General features: G+C 33.7%; 2 protein-coding genes across 3 annotated transcripts in view; one reads left to right on the top strand and one right to left on the bottom strand.

Moving 5' to 3' along the window:
• The window catches only part of LOC148952898 (uncharacterized), a 29,882-nt gene extending 22,520 nt beyond the window's left edge, over positions 1 to 7,362 (bottom strand). Inside the window, exons 1-4 of one of the 2 annotated variants that reach the window (XM_089088143.1) lie at positions 7,219 to 7,362; positions 5,373 to 5,519; positions 4,279 to 4,425; positions 694 to 1,236 (exon numbers count right to left, since the gene is read on the bottom strand). In XM_089088143.1, the coding sequence (XP_088944269.1) occupies positions 694 to 1,236; positions 4,279 to 4,425; positions 5,373 to 5,519; positions 7,219 to 7,360 (979 nt within the window). In that variant the 5' untranslated portion in view covers positions 7,361 to 7,362. The remainder of the gene's footprint in view (positions 1 to 693; positions 1,237 to 4,278; positions 4,426 to 5,372; positions 5,520 to 7,218) is intronic. The other variant, XM_089088144.1, reaches the window with a different exon arrangement.
• The window catches only part of LOC148952893 (uncharacterized), a 448,257-nt gene that overhangs the window by 281,866 nt on the left and 141,936 nt on the right, over positions 1 to 24,455 (top strand). The gene's annotated exons all lie outside the window — the stretch shown is intronic.

The raw sequence follows: 24,455 nt of genomic DNA, 5'->3' as shown, positions 1-24,455 counted from the left end.
ACTGAATTATTCCGAAAATGAGAGGGGCTATACCATCCTCAGTCCCTTGCTCGTTACACTAAATTTATTTTGTGCTTTAAAAAAGCTTTTTATTCCAATACAATGGCCCTTGTGTTTTCGTTAAAATTTAGAATTTCGGAAGGGGGTCCAGGCCCACTGTCCTCCTCTTACCTACGTCTCTTCTGTTGGATGGGTGTATTTGGATACTCCTTTGAGTTGGTTGTCCGGATTTTTAAATCAATTTCTTATGAAAACAATATATTCGGCACGTTCTCGTTCTAGAACTGGTACCTTCAACACTTTTTCGTTTGTTTTCTTTTGCCAAGCAATCTTGTACCATATTTCTGGTAAAATTCTTATTGATATTAAATTTTGAAGACAATTTTTTTTTCAGCCGAACATAAGGAGTAATATTGAAAATTAAATGAAACAGAATTTTTTGTTTTGTGAAAAGGGGGGACTCCCTTCTCCTCCTCTATCCCCTCCAACATGCTCATACTCTACCCTTGAAGATAAAAATGACATACTGAAGTAATACAGCTTTCATTAACATGGTGAGGCTTAATTATACTTTCAAGATGTGCAGTGCCAATTCTCAGTATGTATACTAGCATATTAAAGCAAGTGTAAGCTATTCCAAATTTGGGTTGACTTGGAATCACAGCGAACATTGTAACAGTAGCAAATAAATACCTTGACAGTCTCCATCAATGGTGGAATTGAAAAAAAATTCTTGTTTTGCCTTTTCATTGCTTCTCATGCATTCATTATCAGTAGATTTAAATCCAGTAATATCCTCTGCAAGATGCTTCCTCACAATTAAATGTTCCTTTATATCGTTAACTTTCGGACTTAAGCAAATGGGGCACTTCTTTTTTTTATTAGCTTCATGTTCTATATAATGAATTGCATAATCCGAATAGTAATATATTTCTTTACGACAAATTTCACAGATAAATGACAGCCCTGTTTCACAGTTTGTCGACTTATGCAGTTCTAAGAAATAAAAAGAATTTTCAATCTTTCCACAAGCACTACACCGCCATTTACCACAGCAGTTTTCTTCAATAGTGCGTTTGGTTAGCTTTTCAATCTCGACAGTTGTTTTTAAATACATTTTTTCACGTGGTTTCGACTGGTTGGGTAGATTTTTCAACCAAATAGTTTCTCCAGTATTTGACATATCCTTAACAAGTCCACTAGGTTTCTTCAGAGAAAGACCGTTACAGAAAGAGCCTAAAACATCAGAGAAAAATGTAAGGCAGTTAAATTATCAGCCGATAGTCAATATCAATATGCAGAGCAGTCAGATTCCAGGTGAGAAAGGAATGGAACAGTATCCCCCCCTTACTGTTCAATGAAATGATTGGAATGAAAGTGCATTGAAAGAGGACAAATTTACCACCTGTAGACATTTCCAATGCCAAATATTTTTTCAGTCGACAATATTGGCATGGATTTCGGTTGATTCTATCGACCACACAATTCTTTTGTCGGGGGCATTCTTAGTTTACAACCCTGCTTTGTGATCTTCAAAAAATATTTTACAACCTTCACAGGTCATGATTCCATAGTGCACTCCACTTGACTTACTCCCACATACCTTGCAGGGGATGATTTCAATTTGGACTGAAAATCGAAAAGGAAGTTAAAAAAATAATTAGGATTGGAAAAAATTAGTAAATAAAACTGGCAAAAATATTTGCAAAAACAAAGGCCCATCAATGTAAAAGGTTTGAGACAGATGGCGCATTTAAAAAACATTCATTAACTGAATTGAAAAATTCAGTTAGGGATACAAAATGTTATCTGGCTATCTTTCATTTGAAAAATTGGCAAGGAATAAGGACAACAAAGAATTTGTTGGGAATATATACACATTTTTGTACATAGACACCAGTTGCTATTTTTAGCAAAAATCAGATAATATCTCTATTGTCACCAAGTCAATCTACATTTGATTGCAACCTGATCATCATGCTCAATTTGGACCAGATTCAAGACTTGGTTTTCAATTTACATTATAATGAACATCTCCTAAGTGTTAACAGTTTTCTCTTCAAGTTTCAATACTACAAGGCTAAGAAGAATATAAAGCATTGATTCATTGGAAGAGGCATTGAACTAGAGTAAATAAGTGCTAACTTAAAGGCTATGACAGGCAATGGTCATTAAAAACGCATTTTAAATGAACAATAGACTGTTTTATCTTTACAAGAAATAACTTAACTTTTTTTTTGACAAAAGAGGGTCTGAATTCTTTAAAAAGGGAAAAGTGGGTATACCACCACGGGTAATAATGGGTAAGCAATAAATTACTTTTAATTTATTACGACCAGGGATTGGTTGGTTGTAACCAATTTATTTGATTATTCTGAGCTTTCCCCACTTTTCAAACCCCTTTGATTATCTTGTTAAAGTACCTTAACAAATCAATAAAACTTGTAACTTGAGTGCTTTTATTTTGAACCAAAGTAACAGAGTTTACCTTATTTGATAATTTAGACCTAAAAGACAAGCACAATAGACTCAAGCCTTAACTAAATAGACTCAAGGCACTTGTAAAGGTCAGCTTGGCATTTGCCATGACTATGCAACAGCTGCAAAGCTAAACCTTTGAATTTGTTAGCGTCGACCTCTGTAGGCTACTTGGATTTGTATAGGTGAAAAAATCGTATAGATACGACCAGGTATTTCTCTACACAGGTAGTTCGGGATCTTCAGGATTTACCAGAAAAGACATATTTTTTCTGTATCTTAAAATTTTGTTATTTTTTAAGGGAAATTGTCTCTATCCCATCTTGGCCCCTTTTAGGGTTTTGGGGGCCAGTATAGAGTTTGATTTCTTTTACGCATACTTTTTGGTTATATTTTAAAGTATAGCCAGTTTTAACGATAGCCAGCTTACCCATTATTACCCATGGTGGTATACCCACTTTTCTCTTTTTAAAGACTTCGGACCCTCTTTTGTCAGAAAAAAAGTTAAGTTATTTCTTGTAAAGATAAAACAGTCTATTGCTCATTTAAAATGCGTTTTTAATGACCATTGCCTGTCATAGCCTTTAAGTTAGAATTGATTTACTGCAGTTCAATGCATCTTCCAATACTTTATGAATGAATGAATGAATATTTATTCTGGCCCCTTTAAGATCCGGGGCATTTTCCCCGGATGACATGGCTTGGGGGCGCAGGGGGGGAATTGCCCACTTTGATCCAATTTCTTGCTTTGTTTCGGCTATTTTGCTTATAAGTTAAGTTAATTTTATGAAATTATAATCAAATTGAATTATTTGCTTATAATTCAAGTTAAATTATAGATTAAATTATAGAATGCAAGGACATATCTATGGTAAAACAGTGACAAAATAAAAACCGACTTTTACAGCAAAATACTTACACACATTTGGCAAAAAGAAGGATACAAAAAGAAGAATAAATATTCATTCATAAAGCATTGAAAGACGCATTGAACTACAGTAAATCAATTCTAACTTAAAGGCTATGACAGGCAATGTCATTAAAAACGCATTTTAAATGAGCAATAGACTGTTTTATCTTTACAAGAAATAACATAACTTTTTTTCTGACAAAAGAGGGTCTGAAGTCTTTAAAAAGAGAAAAGTGGGTATACCACCATGGGTAATATGCTCAGGGGAAAATACATACCGTTAGAAAAGCTATTAGAAAAACTTACACACATTTTTCAGACAAAATTTTAAATTATCCCTTTACCTCCAAATGTCTACACATTGCTGACTTCCATTTTTTTTCTTTCTTGTTTTTTATTGTTTTTGCCTCTCAATAGTGTATTTTGAAAGTTTGAGCTTTAAGACAAGATTCAGGAGAAGAGAAAAAAGAAAAGCCTGCATAAATATGTAAAACCCCTTCCCCTCTTCTCTTAGTCTAGAACAAACTCTAGTGAACAATTTGCAACCAGAATTTTATTCTTGTTATTTTATGACGATTTTTGTAATAATTCCTTCAGCAGACTAGTTAATTTATGGATTTTTCGTTTATTAATAAGTATTATTCTATTTAGCCTCCTGGCAGCATCTAGAGACTCCAAGAATTTTGTTATATTCTTCACACATTACAAAATTAAAATTCCATGAAAGAATCACGCCATGCTTCATAAAACTGAGACCAAGTGTATCAAAATACCAGTTTATGCTTTATTTGAAAAAAAAATTAGCCTAATATAAAATAAACAAAAAAAATGAAAAGGCTTTTGTATTCTTTCTATTTGATATTCATCAAACATTAAAATCGAAAGCATACCCTCTTCCTTTAATGTAAAAGAGCCAACAAGAGCCTGAGATGAGTTGCAAGAACTGCTCTTTGGAGTGTCCAAGTCATAGGGTGAATGAGAAAAATTTGAAACTTTCATGGGCTCATCATTCTTCATTTGTAAAGGATCCACATTTTCTGAAAGATAAAGTGACTTAGTGACAAAAAAAAACAAAACAGAACAAATGGCAAAACGTGAAATGAACCCTTTGTTGCATTCTCTCGAAGGAAGAACTTTGGTTAGAAAATTTTCTCGTGCACCTTGCTTTGGCTTTTATTCTACATTTCAAAATTTTGAAGAAAATAAAAGAATTGGAAAAAAATTTAAATTGCTGACCTGCTAATTTTCAACTTTCTCATGTGAAACTTTACTTTTAAGTTGTTGCGTGTTCATATTTTGATAAGTTTTTGTTTATGTCCTTTACTTATACTGTTATTGTACAACATTATCGTAACAACTTATGCATTTGTTTTTTCTCTATAAGTGTTGGAAAAAATATTTGATTTGCACATTTTTGGTTTTGTTTTACACTCTACAAATCCTGTTTGACTGAAAAAAAGAAACAGTTTGCAGAGGAGATTGTTATGAACTGTTTTGGCTGGGAGAGGTTTGTTTTAATGTTCTGGTTAATGTTACATTGGTTCAATTGTGATTAAGCCAAATCTAAAATGTGTGGCGTGAATACCAGGGTCACCTGTGCTGGCAGACAATTTTGGGGAACATTTTTAGGTTAAAACCGCCAGCAGTTTTTGGCTTGAAGCATCTCTTCACCAAATCTGTTGATGAACTGTGAGTTTCAAGCACTAGTTGCCAAATCTACTCACTATCTGCTAGGTACTAGTTGGGAGGAATGGAAAATTTACAAGTTGCATTAAATTTGGATGATTTTTATCTAAAAACTGCCAGTAATTTTTCAACATAGAGCATTTTCTGAAAAAATCTGACGACACATTTCACTAAGCCATGAAAATTGTGGAGTAACATGGTTACCAGGGGTATCCCATCTTTTACACGCCTTCTTAACCCAATGCAAAATAAACAAAAAATGGAAAGAATGTTGCATTCTTCCTGTTTGAAAGCATACCTTCTTCATTTATTGTGAAAGGGCTAACCAGAACCGGAGAAGAGCTGCAGGTGATACTCTCAGGGGTGTCCAAACCATAGGATGATTGAGAAAAATTTGTAAGTTTCATGAGATCGTCATTCTTAATTTGCAAAGGATCTGCGATTTCTAAAATATAAGTGACTAAATGACACAAAAAAGCATTACAGAACACATGGCAAGACAAAACGTATAGTAAACTATACAATGATCCCTATGTTCCTTCTCTCAAACGAGAAGCCTTGGCATGAAAATTGCCTTGTACACATTATTTGGGCTTTTATGGTAAATTACAAATTTCGGAGAATACAACAGCATTGAGAATTAATCAGTAGACTAGAAATAGCTGTTATAAATTTTGATGGTAAATCTAGGTAAAACAAAGGAAAAGAGAAAAGACAACAAAGGAAAAGAGAAAAGACTACAAAATACTTGAGACCTCTCCTGCCCTCCCCAGCTCATTTTCTCTAAGTCTAAAAAAGACTCTAGGGAACAATTTACAGATAATATTGTTTTTCCTTCTTTTCTAACAACAGATCTTGCAATAATTTCATATTGCAATTGATTGGTACCGTACCTGAATTACGCATAGCCTACTATTGTCAGCATGCGAAAAAGTTTAAGCTCAAGATGCAAAAATGTAGGTTGAATGACAAGTTGGTTCGAATGCTATGTAAGTTTAGTTAGGATATAAAAAACCTCTTGTCTTTAGTTTTGAATCTATTTGATTCCAAATACTATAAGAAAAATCAGAAGCAGAAAAATAAACACTAATTTTGGCACACAAAAGTTTACTTGTCTAAACAGGGATATTGTATCAAAATCCTGAAATGGAGGAATTTTTAAAAGGACTCGAATTTTTTTGCATTTACACTAACATTGCAATTTTTAGACAAGGAACCTCACAATATTCAGTTGTCTGTTTTCAGTTTTTTCACTTTAATTAATCAAAAATTATTAAGACTTTAAGGAATAAATACTACTATATGTACATATATTAAACTGTCAATACATATTCAACTTTTTTTTCGGTAAAGTACAAATTATGTTCTGATGTTGAGAGGGCATGGGGATTGTCAGCCCTACTCATGCTAATTTCAGCTCGTTCTGAATTTTACTCATTTATTCAAAAAAATGTCTGTTTGTTTCGAATTTTATTTATTTATTGATGGTGATTTGTGGTAGTTTTATGGTTGGAAGATTATTTGAATTTATTTCAGCTCATTTTTGATTTAATTAAGCTATTTACTTTTCTTTGAAAAACTTATTTTATAGGAAAAGTTTTCAATTTAATTTAGGTTTGTTTTTTAAATGATTCACTCTTTTTCATGGAAAAAGGAAATAATATTTTATGTCTTTTCTGTTTTGTCCTATAAGAATCCATAGTTCAGCTTGCTAAATGTATGTAGAAGAAAACTTTTCAACAATTTTGTAACAACATACGCTTTTGAAAATCTGGACACAAATCGCATTGTTTAATTTAGTTTTACACCTCATTTTAGCCTGAAAAATAAACTTAATACCATTCTCAAAAATTCTATCTATGCTCTTTGACAACCTGGATATGCTTACACTCTTTTAATTAAGTTAAATTGCATGAGCAGATGTGGTAATTGTAGTAACAACAAAGTTTCAACTTAATATCCTCAGTTGTTCAAAAAAAAAGCAGCTGCTCCCACCAATGAAAGGAATAATCCTGACAGGTTTCATATGGACTGAGATAAAGAGTGTCAAAATGCCAGTTTATGGCTTCATTTTATAAAAAAAATGACCCAAGTACAAAATAAACAAAAAGAGGCTTTTGCACTCTTTCTCTTTGAGAGCATACCTTCTTCCTTTAATGTAAAAGAACCGACCAGACGCTGGGACAAGCTGTGGGAACTGCTTTTAGGAGCGTCCAAATCATTGGATGAATGAACAAAATTTGGATCTTCCAAGGGTTCATCAGTCTCATTTTTCAAAGAATCCATGATTTCTAAAAAATAAAGTGATTGAATGATGCATATGACACTACAAAAGACATGATATGGTAAAGTATACTAGTAAAGAGCAGAGGCAACATCAAATCAATCATGGCTGGTAACTCAAGCACAATGGAAGACAACTCAAGCATATTGTCTAGAAGACAATAAAGGAGACCAACGGTCATCCAAAAAATATTCAACTCTTTGTGACTCTTACAAGGGTTGAAAAAAGTTCAAAAAAGGAATGACTAAACCCTTGAAAAAAATAAAAATAAAATGTGACAACTTTATTATGTACAAATTTAAAAAATATTTTTTTTTTTAACTCAATCTCTTCAGAAAAAAATTTAGGCTGTTCTCTTTAGGAAATGCAAGGTTCAGGCATGTTATTGATGGTGATGCCATTGTGGTTACAGAGCACAGTGATCCAAATGTGGAGCAACAGAAGGTTCAGAATTATCACCACAGTAGGCAATATGTTGGTGAAATGACAGCTTTAGACAGAGTGACACAAGACAAAATGTTTGGGGTGAGGGTTGTAAATTTTACAATATTTTTGGCATTTTTACAAACTTGTTTTATTTAATCAACAATCCACAAAGTACCCATGTCTTTGATACCTTATAACGTAGAAAATAATTGCTTCTTGCATTGCTTTACAGTAGGAAGAATCTGTAGAACTAATTAGACATTTAAAACAAGGCTTTGGACAGTGTTGGATAGTTTTAACACTGCAGTATTGGATAAGATATGCTCTGATTTTGTAAAATGAAAAAGTCTCAGTCCAACTAAGTTTGCTGTTTTTTAACTTTCACAGGATCTGGTGCTAAGATAATCTGGGATTTTTATAGTTCTGATCAAGATATCTGATTTATAAGGCATTAACGCCTTTTCCCATAAGATACCTTATATTTTGCGTAATAGACCTTGCCCAATAGTATGCTGGTTCCAGAAAAGAGGAGACATTGCAAATTATATCACACAAACCATTCACTAATGTACTTCTGAAGCCATTGTCAATTAAGCCAAGCCATATAACACGGAAAAAATTCCAATCCTTCAATGACATGCCTTCAAAATATGGAACTGTCATTGAAAATAACTGTTCAGTATTTCTTGGTTTTAAACCATTCAGCTCTCTGGAAAATTTGAAAAACTCAAATTAAAAATTTTACACAAACTATCAAATAAATTGTCATAAATCTTGAGTTTTCAAATCATTTTGCTAGCACTTATTTATAATTGATTGGTCACCAAAATTAACATGTAAAATTTATGTAGTTACTTTGTTGTTTTACAGTTAAAAGCAATAATCAAGGTGCTATAGCTACTTAGTTTTGTGTAAACTGTGGTAGACATTTTTCAGTATTTAATTCCATAGTTTTATTTATCAAGTTCATCTTTTTCACTAATCTAGAAATTGAGTGGGTGAAATTGACCATGAATAAGGTTTTTGCAGTTAAAAGTTTTGGTGGTTGTGGTGTCAGTATTTTCATCTTACAATTGTATTAGTTCTTATATTTCCAAATAGTCAATTTATATAGCAAACCAGCAGATCTATGGTCCTTGGGATCATGATTTTACTGACTAGCTACAAATATCTCAAGTGAGTAGCCTACCCTCACCCAATGAATATTAAGCCTCTTGATTTGTGATCCAGGTTAATATTGCTCTGATACACCATAGTAAAAAAAGACATAGTAGGCATTAAATGAAAGGATCAGGTGCCACCATGCAAAAAGTGGGGTAGCAAAGTAGCAATGCTACTTGGCAGTTTTCAAGTTTGTTGGCAGATTTTGTCTGAAAATACCATTTTTACATAAAAAAAAAATATTCAAAGAAAAGCTGTCAAAACACAAGTTGTGCTCCACCATGCAAAACGTGGAGTAGCATAGTAGCCATGCTAATTGGAAGTTTCCATGGCCTAGTAAAATCTGTTGGCAGATTTTGTCTAAAAATATCAGTATTTCCACTATCCTTTAATTTTTTGGAATTTCCCCAAAAATCTGTCTTCTAAAAAAAAAAAAAATCGGTTCCCAATAAATCCCCTTTCATTCAGGGTTTCAATCCCTAGTGACAATCCACCCCTATTAACTATCATTTCCACTTAACTTGACATAATTTGTTTGCTACTTTCCAAAGTTTTTGTCTCAATTATTTACTACCCATCAAAAACCAGACATAAATCATTGAATTACTGACCTTTCTTCCTATGTTAGTAAAAGCATAATGTTTATAGGACTAGACCATTTCACCAAAGATTCTCTAGTGACTTGTGGCAAAGAATTACATTTGAACACATTTATGTTCAGTGTAATTCTGAGCATAAATGTAAAGAGGATTATTTTAGACAGCTGGGTCATGAGTTAAATTTTTTTTTGTCTTTTGCTATGCTGTTCAATTTTTAAAGGTCTGAAAATATAAGAGAGATAGATTGAAAACCTATTCCAAAATGAAAAAGGGAAAGCATGGTACCTATGCAGAGAGGGGTAGGGGATTTTGTGATAGATTTTGAGATATATTTGTTATAAAGCTCTAAATTAGACAAACATTCTACCCAAGACCTTTTTTTTATGTTCTTTCAAAATGTAACTGTCATTTTACTCAGAAATTAAATGGACCCCTTAAGATGATACCTTTTTTTCTTATTTTCTGCAATTACGTTTGAGTCTTATTTTCTTTTACTCTAGGTTTAGGCCATAATATATTAATCTTAAATACATATTATTTGAATGCGGAATAGATAAAAGGGTACTTAGGCCTATGTATTATACTGCCAACACTCAAGTTTATGCTGAGAACAAACCGGTTTTATCTGTCTGTATTAAGGAACAATTAGCTTATGCTCAGTGGAAAACAAGCGGCGGGTGACAGAATACATTAGAATTATATAATTTTGGCTATATATTTGCACAATAATTAGGGGGGGGGAGGTTAGTTTAGGTCGGGTTACCCCCCCCCCCCCAAAGTGCAAATATATAGCCCAAATTTATTTCTAAAGTATTATATTTTCATCATGTTTTGGTATTTTTCATTAGGATTAACCTAAATTCAATTCTTGAGTGTTGGCAGTATAATACATAAGTACTAATTAAAGGAATTCATCTTTGTGCCAGGAATCTTCACCATTCACAAATTTGTTGAATTTTGCGTCATTTGGTATATAAAAATTAAGTACTTTTCTTTTTTCCTTGAGGATTTAATTTTGCATATAACCTTTTATCTTCAAATGTATTCCCCTTCTCCTCCTCCCTTCACCACTGCTATCAAACAACATAAGCACAAAAAACAATAGGGAAATCTTTTTGCAAGACAGTGGAGATAATTTGAATGAATATTTTGGCACTATGTCCAAGGGCCGTCCTCAGCAAGACAAAAAATATATAAAATATAAAAGACTCACAAGAACATGTGACCAATAAAACAAAAAATTAAAAATATCCATTCAAATGAATATTTTTCAAACACAATATTCATTCAAATTATCTCCACTGTCTTGCAAAAGATTTCCCTATTGTTTTTCATGCTTTTGATGTTTGTTATGAATAGGCAGTGTGGTCTTCATTGCTATTTTCACCATTGCTATTCTGGTGCCCTTCCCCCTACAATGTTTTTTGGCAGGCGTCCATGCTTGATTGAGTGGTTCAACTGCAGTCTAGGATCTTTTTATAGTCTTGGAAAGCTGTTAAGTAAGAATGAAATTTTTACAGAACAGACATTATGCTCAAATTAGGATATTGAATTTTTTTTACAGCAAGGCCTACCTCTATAGCTTCTAATGCTTGAGCAATTATTAACCCTTTATGAATGCTAATCCAGAGATAAAAACAATACATTTAAAAAAAAAATGTGGTAGAATTGAATTTGCCATTCAAAACTGTTTCTAAACATAATCTTCTTACCATAAAAATTGCAGGCCCTCCCCTCTGCTCCGTTTAATGAGAAAAAATTAAGCTATAGATTGTATTCAAATTCAGGGAACAGTTGATTAAAAAGGAAGCAACCTGAAAAAATAATTCATAAAAAATTGTATATTATAGCCAAAAGTAAAAATTCTGGTGCCATTTAAACATTTGCCTCTCAATTACTTGGACTATCTGTCTTGGCTTTTTCTACAATTAGCCATGTCTTGATGCCTACTGCAAAATACTTGATTTTCAATTCAAGAGTCAAAACTGAATTGAAAATCAAGTATTTTGCAGTAGGTATCAAGACATGGCTAATTGTAGAAAAAGCCGAGACAGATAGTCTGAGTAATAGAGATGCAAATGTTTAAATACCATGGGTAAATGGCGGGAGTAAGTATGACTTTCTTATTGGACAAATATTTGTGCAGGGGCGGATCAAGGACTTTTTTTAGGGGAGGGGGTGCAAAATAGGTTGATCTGATAAACTTGCATTGGGAGCAAGTTTAATTAACACAAACTTGTGTTAGTTAAGTAAATTACACTACTTTAGATGACATTGGGAGGGGGGGTGCCCTCCTGGATCCGCCACTGTACTTGTGTGTTAGTTTTTGGAAAGGCACACCTGCCTAGAGTCTCAGGCAGGTTGACCAAGAATTTTGAATTGACATAGGACTGTTAGATTGCCTATTCCTATTAAGACATCAATTGAATGGGCAATCAACATAGGACTATTAGATTGCCTATTATATAATATAATAATAAAAATGTATTTATAATGAAACAGAAAAGTAAAAACAGATGTTTTAATCCTTTTTACATCCAAACACTAGAAATATTTTGGTCATTTTTCAAGAGCAGAAAAAGGGCTTAAATTTGAATTTCCAATAGAAGCAATTATTATATTTGTAAAGAGCATAAAAAAAGGAATTGAGTGGTATGTTTACTTTATTTGTAAGTAAATATTATGAACTGCCAAACATTTACAAAAATTATTACTAATTATGACTTAATATTAAATTAATAATTAGCATAATTAATGTTAACAATTATCATAATTAATTGAATCATTCTAACTTAGTAATTAACAAATAAATAAAAAAAATGCACCTGAAAAGATCAATACTGTCATCACCCTTGTGCAAAAATTTAATTGCAGCCTCAAACAACTTGATTTTGCAACCTTGACAACATGAACTGGCTGACTTTTGATCATAATATATTGAGTATCTTTAAATTTCAATACTGCATTGGTAAAGCACCTTGTGGGATATTTATCTACACCTTCTTCTGTTGGCTTTAATATTTTGTTGAAAACACATTCTTGAATATTTGGCATGAAGTAAGAAGACAACAGCATAGTATTGCAAAATTTATTTATGGAATTTTCATTTATCCAACTTAATTGTGGAAAGTCAGTGCTTGTTGATTATATAACATTAAAAAAATGGATTTAAAATGAAAAATTAAATTTAAAACAGATGTTTAAAATCTTTTTAAAAACAAAAAATAGAAATATTTTGGTCATTTTCAAGAGTCAAAAAGAGCTTAAATTCAAATTTACAATAGAAGCCATTATTATATTTGTAAAGAGCATAAAAAAAGGCATTGAGTGGTATGTTCACTTTATTTGTAAGTCAATAATATGAACTGCCAAAAATTTACCAAAAAGCCTTGCTTTTGATAAACATTTTGTCTGTTTTCAAGTTTGTGCTGAACAATATGCCATCCTACCAATTTTTTTATAGGTGGCATTCATCCTGGCTGTTCATAGTATTTGTAAATTTTGTTTTAAGTTTAGTTTTGTATTTTTGCCCCTGCATTTTAAATAATCATTCAAAAGTAAACTAGGGTAAGACACCCAGTAGTCGGACACTTTAATCACTTTGAAAACTTTTTGACATTTAAACTACTCTAATTACTGTATTATACCACCTAGAAACTTAATTTTTGTATCAAAAAATTTCTGAACAAGTAGCTTACTAATTCAAATAGTTTCGCATGTAGAGCGCCTCCTATTTTTGAATTTACTAACAAGTGACAATTCTGCCTAAACTCGGACAAACAAACGGCTCATTGTAAATAGTTCATTGTACGGCTCATTGTAAAACGGCTCATTGTGGGCGAGAGATTATTTAATAATTTATCTATAATGTCTGCTGAGTTAAATGCCATAATCATTGCATTAGAACACCTTAAGCAAAACCAACCTTTGATTGAAAATTAGAATAATATTATCATCTATTCCGACTCTTTATCAAGCCTTGAGTTGCTGGCCTCAGCTCCTCAATATAAGTTGGACTTTGACACTTATCATTGCCTCAGTATTATTGATAATCTTGCTTCAAGTGGCATAAAAACTTACTTTCAGTACATTACTATACATTCTGGCATAAGTGTTAATCATCAGGTTGATGAAATAGCAAAAAATGCTATAAATATTGACCAGCCAAGTGGGAGACCAATCCCAATTAGAGATATTTACCGATGGAGGCTATCAGATATTAATTTTAATAAGATTAATCATATCCTTTCCCCCTTTCCCAATAAGTATCTTTCTAAAATTTATCATAGAATTCGTTCTGGAACAAATGGACTAAATTTCCTTGCATTCTCATATAAGCTTTCTAATTCAAGTGGTTCAATTCCCCTGTCCCCTCTTTGCAGGCATTGTAATATGAATAATGAAACAATTGACCATTGCCTATTTGAATGTAATATGCTGACGTCTGCACAACATACCTTGCTTTGTAAACTGTTAAAATACTTCAAACATCAAAAAAACCCACTATCAGACAAGAGCCTAGCCATCCTAGCCTAGCCTAGAAATCGACATCTATCATCTTATATTTGAACTCCTAGAGTCGAAAGATTTGCTGAAAGATATCTGAATATATCTATTAAATACGAGGCAATCAAGCCAGTAGCTCTGTAGCCCACAGAGTGAAGCAAAACGAAAAGGGCTAAATAGTTTAACTGAAAAGCCCGCCTGCTGTTAAATAGAAGAAGAAGAAGAAATAGTTATGACGCAATATTCCCTATTGCAGCAGCATATTCCCTACAAAAGCAGCAGCAACCAGCAGCAGCAACCTTTTAAGAAAATCGAAATATATTTTCTTGTGATTATTATCTATTCTAATCAGCAGTTGTACCAAACCAATTCTGCTCAAGACATCCTCAGGGCTATACTGTGGTGTTTATCTTCCCCCATAGTATAGTGCAGACTGTTTGATATCATCTATTTTCCCTTCTTGTTTTAGTTTTATTTCTGTGTTTAAAGCTTTTTCCAATAGGCAATGATTAGAAGTCCTCCAAAAAAAAAAAGTCCCCCCAGATCCCAAATCAAATTCCAGTGAAAGTGTCATAGTGAAAGATAACCATCCTGGCTGGTCAAGCACCCTATCTCAAAGTTCTAATGATAGCTCTAATTCGGAGAATAGGACAATGATAAGTGTAGGGGCTAATGTAACCATAGATGATAATGGGTTTCAAAATCTCCCCAATTAAAAGCATTTCCCCTCTCCCTGCCCAAGATCCTCCCTCCCAAAACTTAGGAATTTACATTAAAATTACTCCCACTACCCCCTTTGAAATAAAAATGATCACTGCAATAAGAGTTGCAATTTTTAAACTGCTAAAATCAATGTTCTCTCTTAACATTAACCGTGATGGATCTCTGCTAATAGCTGTAGAAGATCAGAAATCAGCAGATACAATAATTAACCTTAAATCCCTTCTGAATAACCCAATTATTGCATCTAATTGGAACCCTAAACAATCACCAACAAAAATAGTAGTTTATAATGTTCCCCCAGAGATATCTACTCAGGAGTTAAAAGAAGGCCTGTCAGATAGGGCTGGAAACACAATCCCAGTTGAGTATGTTACCCAACTTGGAAAACCCAACTATAATGGCCTAAAAACTAGTAGATCCTTCTTATTCACACTGAAGGATAAAATTGATATCCCAGAAAAATTATTCCTATTTGGGCAAATCAAACCACACAAGGAATACAAACCTAAGCCTATTCAGTGTCAGAAGTGTTTCAAACTGGGACACACGACAAACAAATGCAATGAAATTCTCCAAGAGTGTAGTAATTGTAAATCTTTCCATCCTAAAGAGCTGACAACTTGCAACAACACTCAGCCTAAATGCATCAATTGCAAAGGCCCACATGAATTTACAAATAAATCATTATGCCCTGCATACAAGAAAAGAGCTCTAACACTCCAAATATCAACAGAGAAGGCCATCCCATACCCCTTTGCAGCAATGGAAGCAAATGCTGCCCAACAATACCAAATAAAGCCTTTAATGAACCCAACCAAAACCCCCAAGTCAAATGCCCCCACTGCATCAAGCACCCCATATACAACACCAGCTTCTAAGCCCCCTAGATCAAATCCCTATCAGAAGGAATCACCAAGCCAACAAGCTTCCTTGTCCGGTGAGATGAGGCCAGCCTGGCCCTCCCTCCCAAGAAGAAACAAACCAGAAACACTACCAGGAATCAATCCCTTAACCAACAAACAGGATGCACTACCAAAAATGCAATCCCCAAATATATGCTTATTCATTCTAAACTGTAATGCAGTTCAGGCCATGAACATACATCCACTACAGAAAACAAAAATTATTGCAGAATTGGCAAAAATCTACATCCCAGATGATATGCTCATTCAAGCAAAAAAAGATCTTGCTTTACTGTTAACAAAGCTGAACATTGATACGCAGTTACATGAAGAATAAATCAACAACACAACATTTATCAATACTCCAATGGAATGTAAGATCACTCACAGAAAATAAGCTAAATGAACTAATATAATTTATGAATAATAATTCCATTAATATTGCTTGCCTCCAGGAAACTCATTTAACCCAAAATCAACAAATTAAGTCTCTGGGATATACTATCCTGAGAAAGGATAGATCTTCAGAGAGAAAAGGAGGTGGTGTAGCTTTATTAGTTAATAATAATATAAAATTTTGTGGCATCAATTTTCCAGATTTTGAAAATGATGTTGATGTAATTGGTATAAGTGTTTGGCTGAATAATTTAAAAACCTACATAATAAGCTTTTATAACCCTAATGGCCAAACTACAGATGCCAAGGATTTCTTTAATTATATAAATAATTCTAATATGTTAAAAAATATCATTATTTGTGGTGATTTCAATGCCCACAGCCTTTTGTGGGGGAATAAACCAGCAAATAAAGCTGGTAAATTTATTGAGCATATGACTTCAAATAATAATGAATTAGTTGTTGCTACCCCTCCAAACCTGAATACCTATTTCAACCCCAAAAGTGGCAATTTCTCCACAATTGACCTACAAATTGTGTCTTTAAATTTTTTGAACAAAATTTACATAAATAAAATTGATAGTCTATGTACAGACCACTTTGCTATAGTTTGCTCCCTAAATGAACCTGCTGAAACTTTATCTCATACATCCAAATATATCAAAACTAAAGCAAATTGGTCTATTTTCCAAAATAAGCTAAATGATGAAATTACAAGTTTCACCCAAAGTTCATGCATTTCTAACGCAACAGTTGACACACATGCTGAAGCGTTGACATCTTTACTAATAAATACAGCTAATCATGCTATCCCCAGGACAACACCTAAGAAAACATTCCCTAAACAAATTCCTAAGGCATGGTGGACAAATGAGTGCCTAAATAAATGGAGGATAAAAAAGGCAGCTAGGACAGAATTCATAAAAAAACCAACACCTACTACATATTTAAAAAAATTACAAGCAGAATCTAATCTAAAAAGGACTATAATAGATGCTAAATATAAATACTGGAATAATTTTGCAAATAATCTCTCCAGAGAAACAAATGAGCCAATTATACAAAAAGTCATAAGCCACATCTGTGGGAAAAAGACTTCCCCCAACCCACTCCTGTATGAGCTTATACATAATAATACCCATTATGAAAATGATAATGAAAAGGCTAACCTATTTGCAACTCTTTTTGTTAATAAGCTAACATCAAATAATCAAAGCAAACTGTCCACAATTCCTATGAACCCTTGTTACCAACCACGCCCAGGATCCGAGTACATAACTAATCCATTTTCAATCCAGGAATTGAATAATGCAATACATCATATTAGGTCCAAAACTAGCAGTAGCTATGACAATATACACCCTAAATGGATAAAGAATCTCACACCTTCATACAAACAAGAACTGCTAAATTGTTATAATCACGCTTGGGCATCGTCTAGGTTCCCCAATATATGGAAATGTTCGTCCCTCCTACCAATCCTAAAGAAAAATAAACCAAAAGATAACCCTGAGTCTTATAGGCCCATAATTATTACACCTGTGATGGGGAAAATAATGGAGAAAATTATTTATCACAGACTCCTCTGGTTTGTTGAGAAAAATAACATGATCCCACACACTCAAACTGGATTCAGGAAATACCACTCCTCAACAGATGCTTTCATTTTGCTAACAAATGCAATAAATGAATCTTTCTAAAAAAATAATATCCTAGTGGCAGCTTTCCTAAATTTTGAAGGAGCTTATGACAATGTGAACCACCAAATCCTTTTAAATAAACTTGCAAACCTTGGAGTACCTCCTAAGCTAGTATCCTTTATTAAATCCTTCATAGAAGTGCGAAGTTTCATTGTTTGTGTTGGTTCAGCCTCTTCACCCCAACAGACAATTTCCAAAGGCCTACCTCAGGGAGCAGTCCTCAGTTGCCTCCTTTTTGCCCTATATCTCTGGGACATGAACCTACCCCACACAAATCTACAATATGCTGATGATCTGGTGCTATGGTCATCTGGCAACACGTTTGAGATAGCACAGTCAAATCTGCAAAAGTCACTTTTCCAGTTTGAAAAATTCTCTCAACATTCAGATTTACCCATTGCACCCACCAAGTCAAAAATAATCCAATTTCACCGGAAGCAAAACCATGTTAATGCAAAACTAACTCTAAATAAAAAAAACTATTCCAGAAGATAATAATATTAATTACCTAGGTCTCATGCTTGACCAAAAACTTAATTTCCACCTCCACATTTCAAACACAATAAAAAAATGTTATAGAAAAGCAAATATACTAAAAAGACTTCTTTCCACACCCTGGGGTTGTAAGGAGAAAACCTTACTCCAGTTTTATAAATCACATATAATACCCCATATTGACTATGGGCTCATTGTCTATGGTGCATGTGCAAAGACCCAGATGCAAAAAATTGAAACAACACAAAATGATATAATACGTCTCATATTTGGTCTTAGGAAACCCACAAGCACCAAGTTTTCATTCTTATGGAGAGTGGATTAACAACAATAAGGGAGAGACGTAGCTTTCTCTTGATAAAACATCTTACAAAAATTGAATCAAATAGCTCACACACATTACATAATTGGTTAAGAAATCCAGCCATGTATAGAGGTATTGCAGACGAGTATGCCAATATTCAAAAGAAGTTCCCTGTACCAGCAAAGTCTATTGCACCTACTTTCCCCCAATCCCCTCCATGGAATTGGTCATTTCCCATAATAAATACTGAATTTTCAAAATGGAACAAAGATTTAACCCCCATTGCTTTTGTACAGAAAAAATTTGCAGAACTTAATACATTTACCTATAAAAATCACTTCCAAATATTTGTTGATGGGTCAAAAATGAATGAGAAGGTTGCAAGTGGTGTTTTCCTTCCTCACCTGAACATTGCAATGGGCGAGAGATTATTTAATAATTTATCTATAATGTCTGCTGAGTTAAATGCCATAATCATGGCATTAGAACACCTTAAGCAAAACCAATCTTTGATTGAAAATTCGAATAATATTATCATTTATTCCGACTCTTTATCAAGCCTTGAGTTGCTGGCCTCAGCTCCTCAATATAAGTTGGACATTGACACTTATCATTGTCTCAGTATTATTGATAATCTTGCTTCAAGTGGCATAAAAACTTACTTTCAGTACATTCCTAGCCACTCTGGCATAAGTGGTAATCATCAGGTTGATGAAATAGCAAAAAATGCTATAAATATTGACCAGCCAAGTGGGAGACCAATCCCAATTAGAGATATTTACCGATGGAGGCTATCAGATATTAATTTTAATAAGATTAATCCTATCCTTTCCCCCTTTCCCAATAAGTATCTATCTAAAATTTATCATAGAATTCGTTCTGGAACAAATGGACTAAATTTCCTTGCATTCTCATATAAGCTTTCTAATTCAAGTGGTTCAATTCCCCTGTCCCCTCTTTGCAGGCATTGTAATATGAATAATGAAACAATTGACCATTGCCTATTTGAATGTAATATGCTGACGTCTGCACAACATACCTTGCTTTCTAAACTGTTAAAATACTTCAAACACCACAAAATCCCACTATCAGCCAAGAGCCTAGCCAACTATACCTGCACACAGAGTATAGAAATCGACATCTATCATCTTATATTTGAACTCCTAGAGTCGAAAGATCTGCTGAAAGATATCTGAATATATCTAATAAATATGAGGCAATCAAGCCAGTAGCTCTGTAGCCCACAGAGTGAAGCAAAAGGAAAAGGGCTAAATAGTGTTACTGAAAAGCCCGCCTGCTGTTAAATAGAAGAAGAAGAAGAAGAATCTCCCTATTCTCGGGCACTAGATACGAAACTGGTTTTCCCAGTTTTGTTTTCTATACGCTGTAATCTCGGCCAGGTTATAGCTGCAGTTTGTAAAATAGCTGCAGTTTGTAAATCACCAAGTCGCAAATGAAAAATTAAATTTTAAAGGTTTATTACAAATTTATATAACAAATTTGATTTTCAGAGAGAAAATAATTCAGATTGGAATTATTGAGAAAAGTGAATATCCTTGTTATTGAATATGGGCATGTGCGGATCAAGGATTTTTTTTGGGGGGAGTAGGGGGGGGGGCGAAATAGGGGGATACAATAAAAAAAAATTACGGGGCGCAAAATAGGTTGATCTGATAAATTTGCATCAAGAGTAAGTTTAATTAACGCAAACTTGAGTTAATTAAGTAAATTATGCTCTTTAATGCTCTTTTTTATGCTCTTTAAGAATATAGTAATCATTTTTGTTGGAAATGAATTTTAGCCCCCACCCCTATATATACCAACTCAGGGTATATATTTGCACATTAGGGGGGTGGGGGTAATTTTATTTCTGTGTAAATGAGAGGTAAGTTTCAACTTCCCCCCACCCCCTAATGTGCAAATATATACCCTGAATTGGTATATAAAGGGGTGGGGGCTAAAATTCATTTTCAACTAAAATGGGTAAATATATACCAAATCTTATTATTGAGTTGGGAAGAAAGTGAATACACCATTCGATGCCTTTTTTTTATGCTGATTAAGATCATAACAATCATTTATATTTGAAATGAATTTCAGCCCCCCCCCCTATAAATTCCAATTCAGAGTATACATTTATACATAAGGGGGGGGGGGCACATTTTGTTTCTGATATAAATTGGAGGTAAGTTTAATCGTAAGTTTAAGATATATATTAAGATTTGAATTATTGAGAAAAGTGATTTTCCTTGTAATTCAATGAGGACAGGTGCGGATCAAGGATTTTTTTTGGGGGGGGGGGGGGCAAAATAGGTGGAACCAATAAAAAAATTTAGGGGTTGCAAAAAAGGTTAATCCAATAGAATTGCGTTAGGAGCAAGTTTAATTAACGCAAACTTTAGTTAATTAAGTAAATTACACTACTTTAGGCTACGCTATGGGGCGTGCGCCCCTTCGCCCCCTCCCCGCTGGATCTGCCACTGAATGAGGGGAACTGGTATCCCCCTGTACAATGTTTTCAACTATGCAAGATTCCAATGGTACACTTTTCATATTGATCTGACACTATTTTTGATGTGTTTTAGGCTTTTTTTTAAAAATCACCATAAACTTCTTCTTGGAATAAACTTTTACTTTTAAAACAAACTAAAATAATAGTTACCATTCCTGAATCAATGTCCCATGGCAACTTTTTCTTAATAGTAATTTTTTTTCAAAATGTTTTTAACTTTTGGTTACTATGGGCTGTTGTTTGTTCTTTACTAGGTTACACCTACCTCTGCAACCATGACAGTGGTGGATCCAGGGGGGGGCGGTGGTTCATCCCCTAGTCAGGACCTCACTCGTAAAGCCAAAGATTTTTTTGTACTTTCATAAGAGCTATTTCTTTTAAATAACGGTCTTTGCGATTAAGGGGTCATTTTTAAAGAACTGGAATAAAATCTGAACTCTAGCTTAAAAAGCATGTTCTTAACTAGTAGGCGAGGCCCCTAATATACATAATAAAAATATATGAATGTAGAAGTTTGTTAAGTAAGTTAATTCGTAAGTTACGTATCTTTATTACTAATGAAAAATTTCGTAATTAATATTGAATAATTTTTAAAATATCCATTTAACCAAATTACAGCAAAATTATTAAGCCAATTTTGTTTTAATTATTCATATATTATGACTAGAGATCATAGCGTTCATTAATTAAAAAACAATAAAATATTGAAGAAGAAAACAAGTTTTTTAACTAAAAGTAAGGAACAACGCTAAAACTTAAACAGAAATTATTCAGCATATGGAAAGGGTTGTCCCTTCATCAATGCCTTGTTCTTTGTACTAAAGTTTGACCCTCTCATAACTCTTATTTTTGTTAAACAATAAAAAATTCGTTAATCCCCCTCCTCGTCAGCAGCTACACCCAAAATGAGCTTGTTTTGCTTTGGCATTCTTCAAGACAAATATTGAGCTATCTACCGAGAAAAGGCGCCTTTTATTATTTCTTCGCTTTCAATCTTGTATATACGTGACGTGGGTGGGGTGGGGGGGGGGGGGTGGGGGGAGAGGGGTGGTTGCCCACCCCTGACCGAATGACGGTGTCATATATTTGTATTAATTAAAAAAAAAACTTTACACAGAATAAGTTTTTAAAGAAAAGTAAAGATCTCTTTTAATTCAAAATGGGCAGAAATAAAGTCAAATAATCTTTCAAGCGTAAAACTTCCACAAATCATTATCAACAATTAAACGAAACTCAAAACGAACAGAAATTATTATAAATTGCCGAACCAAGATGAGAACGCGCAAAAATCCCCCAGGGGCATCCCATGAAAACATCCCTCAGGGGCATAACCTAAAATTCTTATCCCCATACTTTGGGGGATTGAGTCAATCCCAAAGGCCGTGTTATGAGATCTTTGGACTATTTTTTTACAAATGGCTATCTTAGAGTTTCTATTGGATACAGTGGGGGAAAACATGCCGTGGGGGAGGGGGAGGGGGTGGGGTTGTTTTTGTATAGCTACCCTCCAATAAATATCACTCTTAAAAAAGAACACTTCAACTTCTGATTTCCAATCCAATTATTCCCCTCTGAAGTATATACCCCGTTTCCATAAAAACCTTAAATGCCCTCGGGGGATACCTTACAACCCTTGTCCTCCGGACCCTGAGGGGGTTCTCATCCTCAATGAAATATTTTTTTAACTTTTAAACTACGTCAAACAAAATAACTCTCGTGATTTTGACTCGAAGCGTTTAGGGAAATGATGGGTGTAGGGGGGGAGGGTTCAAACTGGGAGCAAATTTGTACTAGGGGGCTGGTTATTTTTGAGGAAGCTTCCATAAAGGATCGAATTTCTGTTTTTTTTTCTCGGGGAGTTTTGGGAGTTCAACCCCCCCCCCCCCCTGAGTACTGCCTTACCCAAGGGAACAAATTTGCTACTGTACAAGGAAACCGGTCACGAAAAACCTGTCAAATAGGCTATTTGCAAGAGACCGCTATAGATAAATGACTGCAAAGTCATTCATCTAAGACATAGGCTAAAGACAGGCGATAAGCTTATAAAATTTTCTTAGTTTTTCTTTCAAATAATCAATTGTAAGCTGTCTTTTGGATCTAATTGCCGTTCCAAATGGAAGGCCTAAATACCTAAATGAAGTGGAAGATCAGAACGTAGCTGGACCAACTTGGATTGTTTCAAATATAGAGATTACTTTTTGACTTTGTATCAAACAGTTCATAGTAACAAACTGCAAGTAAGGAGCGACCCGGCTCAATGGTAACTGGAACTCTAGAAAACGGGTTTTTGATACCAATAGATACACCAAAAGAATCAGATTTCAATGCTGATTTCAAATATATAACTTTCATCAAGTTTAGTGCTTCCCAGCAAAAGTTACGCGCCTGAGAAAATTTGGCTGATTTTCAAAAAAAAGAGGGAAAGACAGCCTAAATGTTATAGAACCTTAATGAAAATCACACCGTCATATTCAACGTATCAGAGAACCCTGCTATAGAGGTTTCAAGCTCCTATCTGCGAAAATGGAGAATATTACATTTTTTGCCAGATGAAAGATCACAGATGCGTGTTTATTTGTTTTTTTTCCCAGGGGTGAAAGTTTTAGTCACATAAATCTTCAATGTTGCTCTACTTTAATATTGAAAAATAACTTGTTTTTATTTAACTGTTATTTAAATATTTTGGCATAGCTTGTTCAGTGTATTTCTTAATGAACTAATTCAAATTGAAATATTGAACTGGTGAAATACACAAATGAAATATTCACAAATAAAAAAAAATCTGGAAAACATCAAATAAAATAACCCTATCTCTTTTCTTCCTTGTACACAACAATGTAAAATAATAATTTTGTAAATAATTCCCGAGACCACACTGGCTAATCATGATAAAACAAAAAACTGCGAAGACAAACAAAAAATTATTTTTTTCTTCACGATTTTTTGTTTTATAAGAATTTTGAAGATATAAAAGGACCAGAAAAATTTATATGTGTATATTCTATGTGCAGTGCTGTCAATTGGGGAGCAGGGGTATTTGCTTCTTTAAGTGTTTTTGCTCCCCTCCTATGTTTGGAAAAACATCCTTTTTGGTACTTTCATTTAGAAATGGCTTTTTCTTGAGATTTTCATCAAGAAAACTAAAAAAAAAACTTTCATGCCCCTAGATTTTAAAAATATTTTTCCCCCAAGCATTCCCCCTTCTAATATTTTTTGCCACCACTCTCCCCGCACAGACTTTGAAAAATTCTTAATTTGGCATTTTCAATGAGAATAGTATTTTCTTGGTATTTTTATTAAAAGTTTTCGTGACTTTGACCTACATTTTTGTGAGTTGATACCACTACTTTCTTTTGGAAAGGAGCAGAACTTT

Source organism: Artemia sp. Qi Xiang Cuo, chromosome 4 (genome assembly GCF_049724085.1).
Source record: "Artemia sp. Qi Xiang Cuo chromosome 4, ASM4972408v1, whole genome shotgun sequence".
Classification (NCBI taxonomy): domain Eukaryota; kingdom Metazoa; phylum Arthropoda; class Branchiopoda; order Anostraca; family Artemiidae; genus Artemia; species Artemia sp. Qi Xiang Cuo.
The sequence above is the reverse complement of the archived record's forward strand: the minus strand, read 5'-3'. Positions and strand labels throughout refer to the sequence as shown.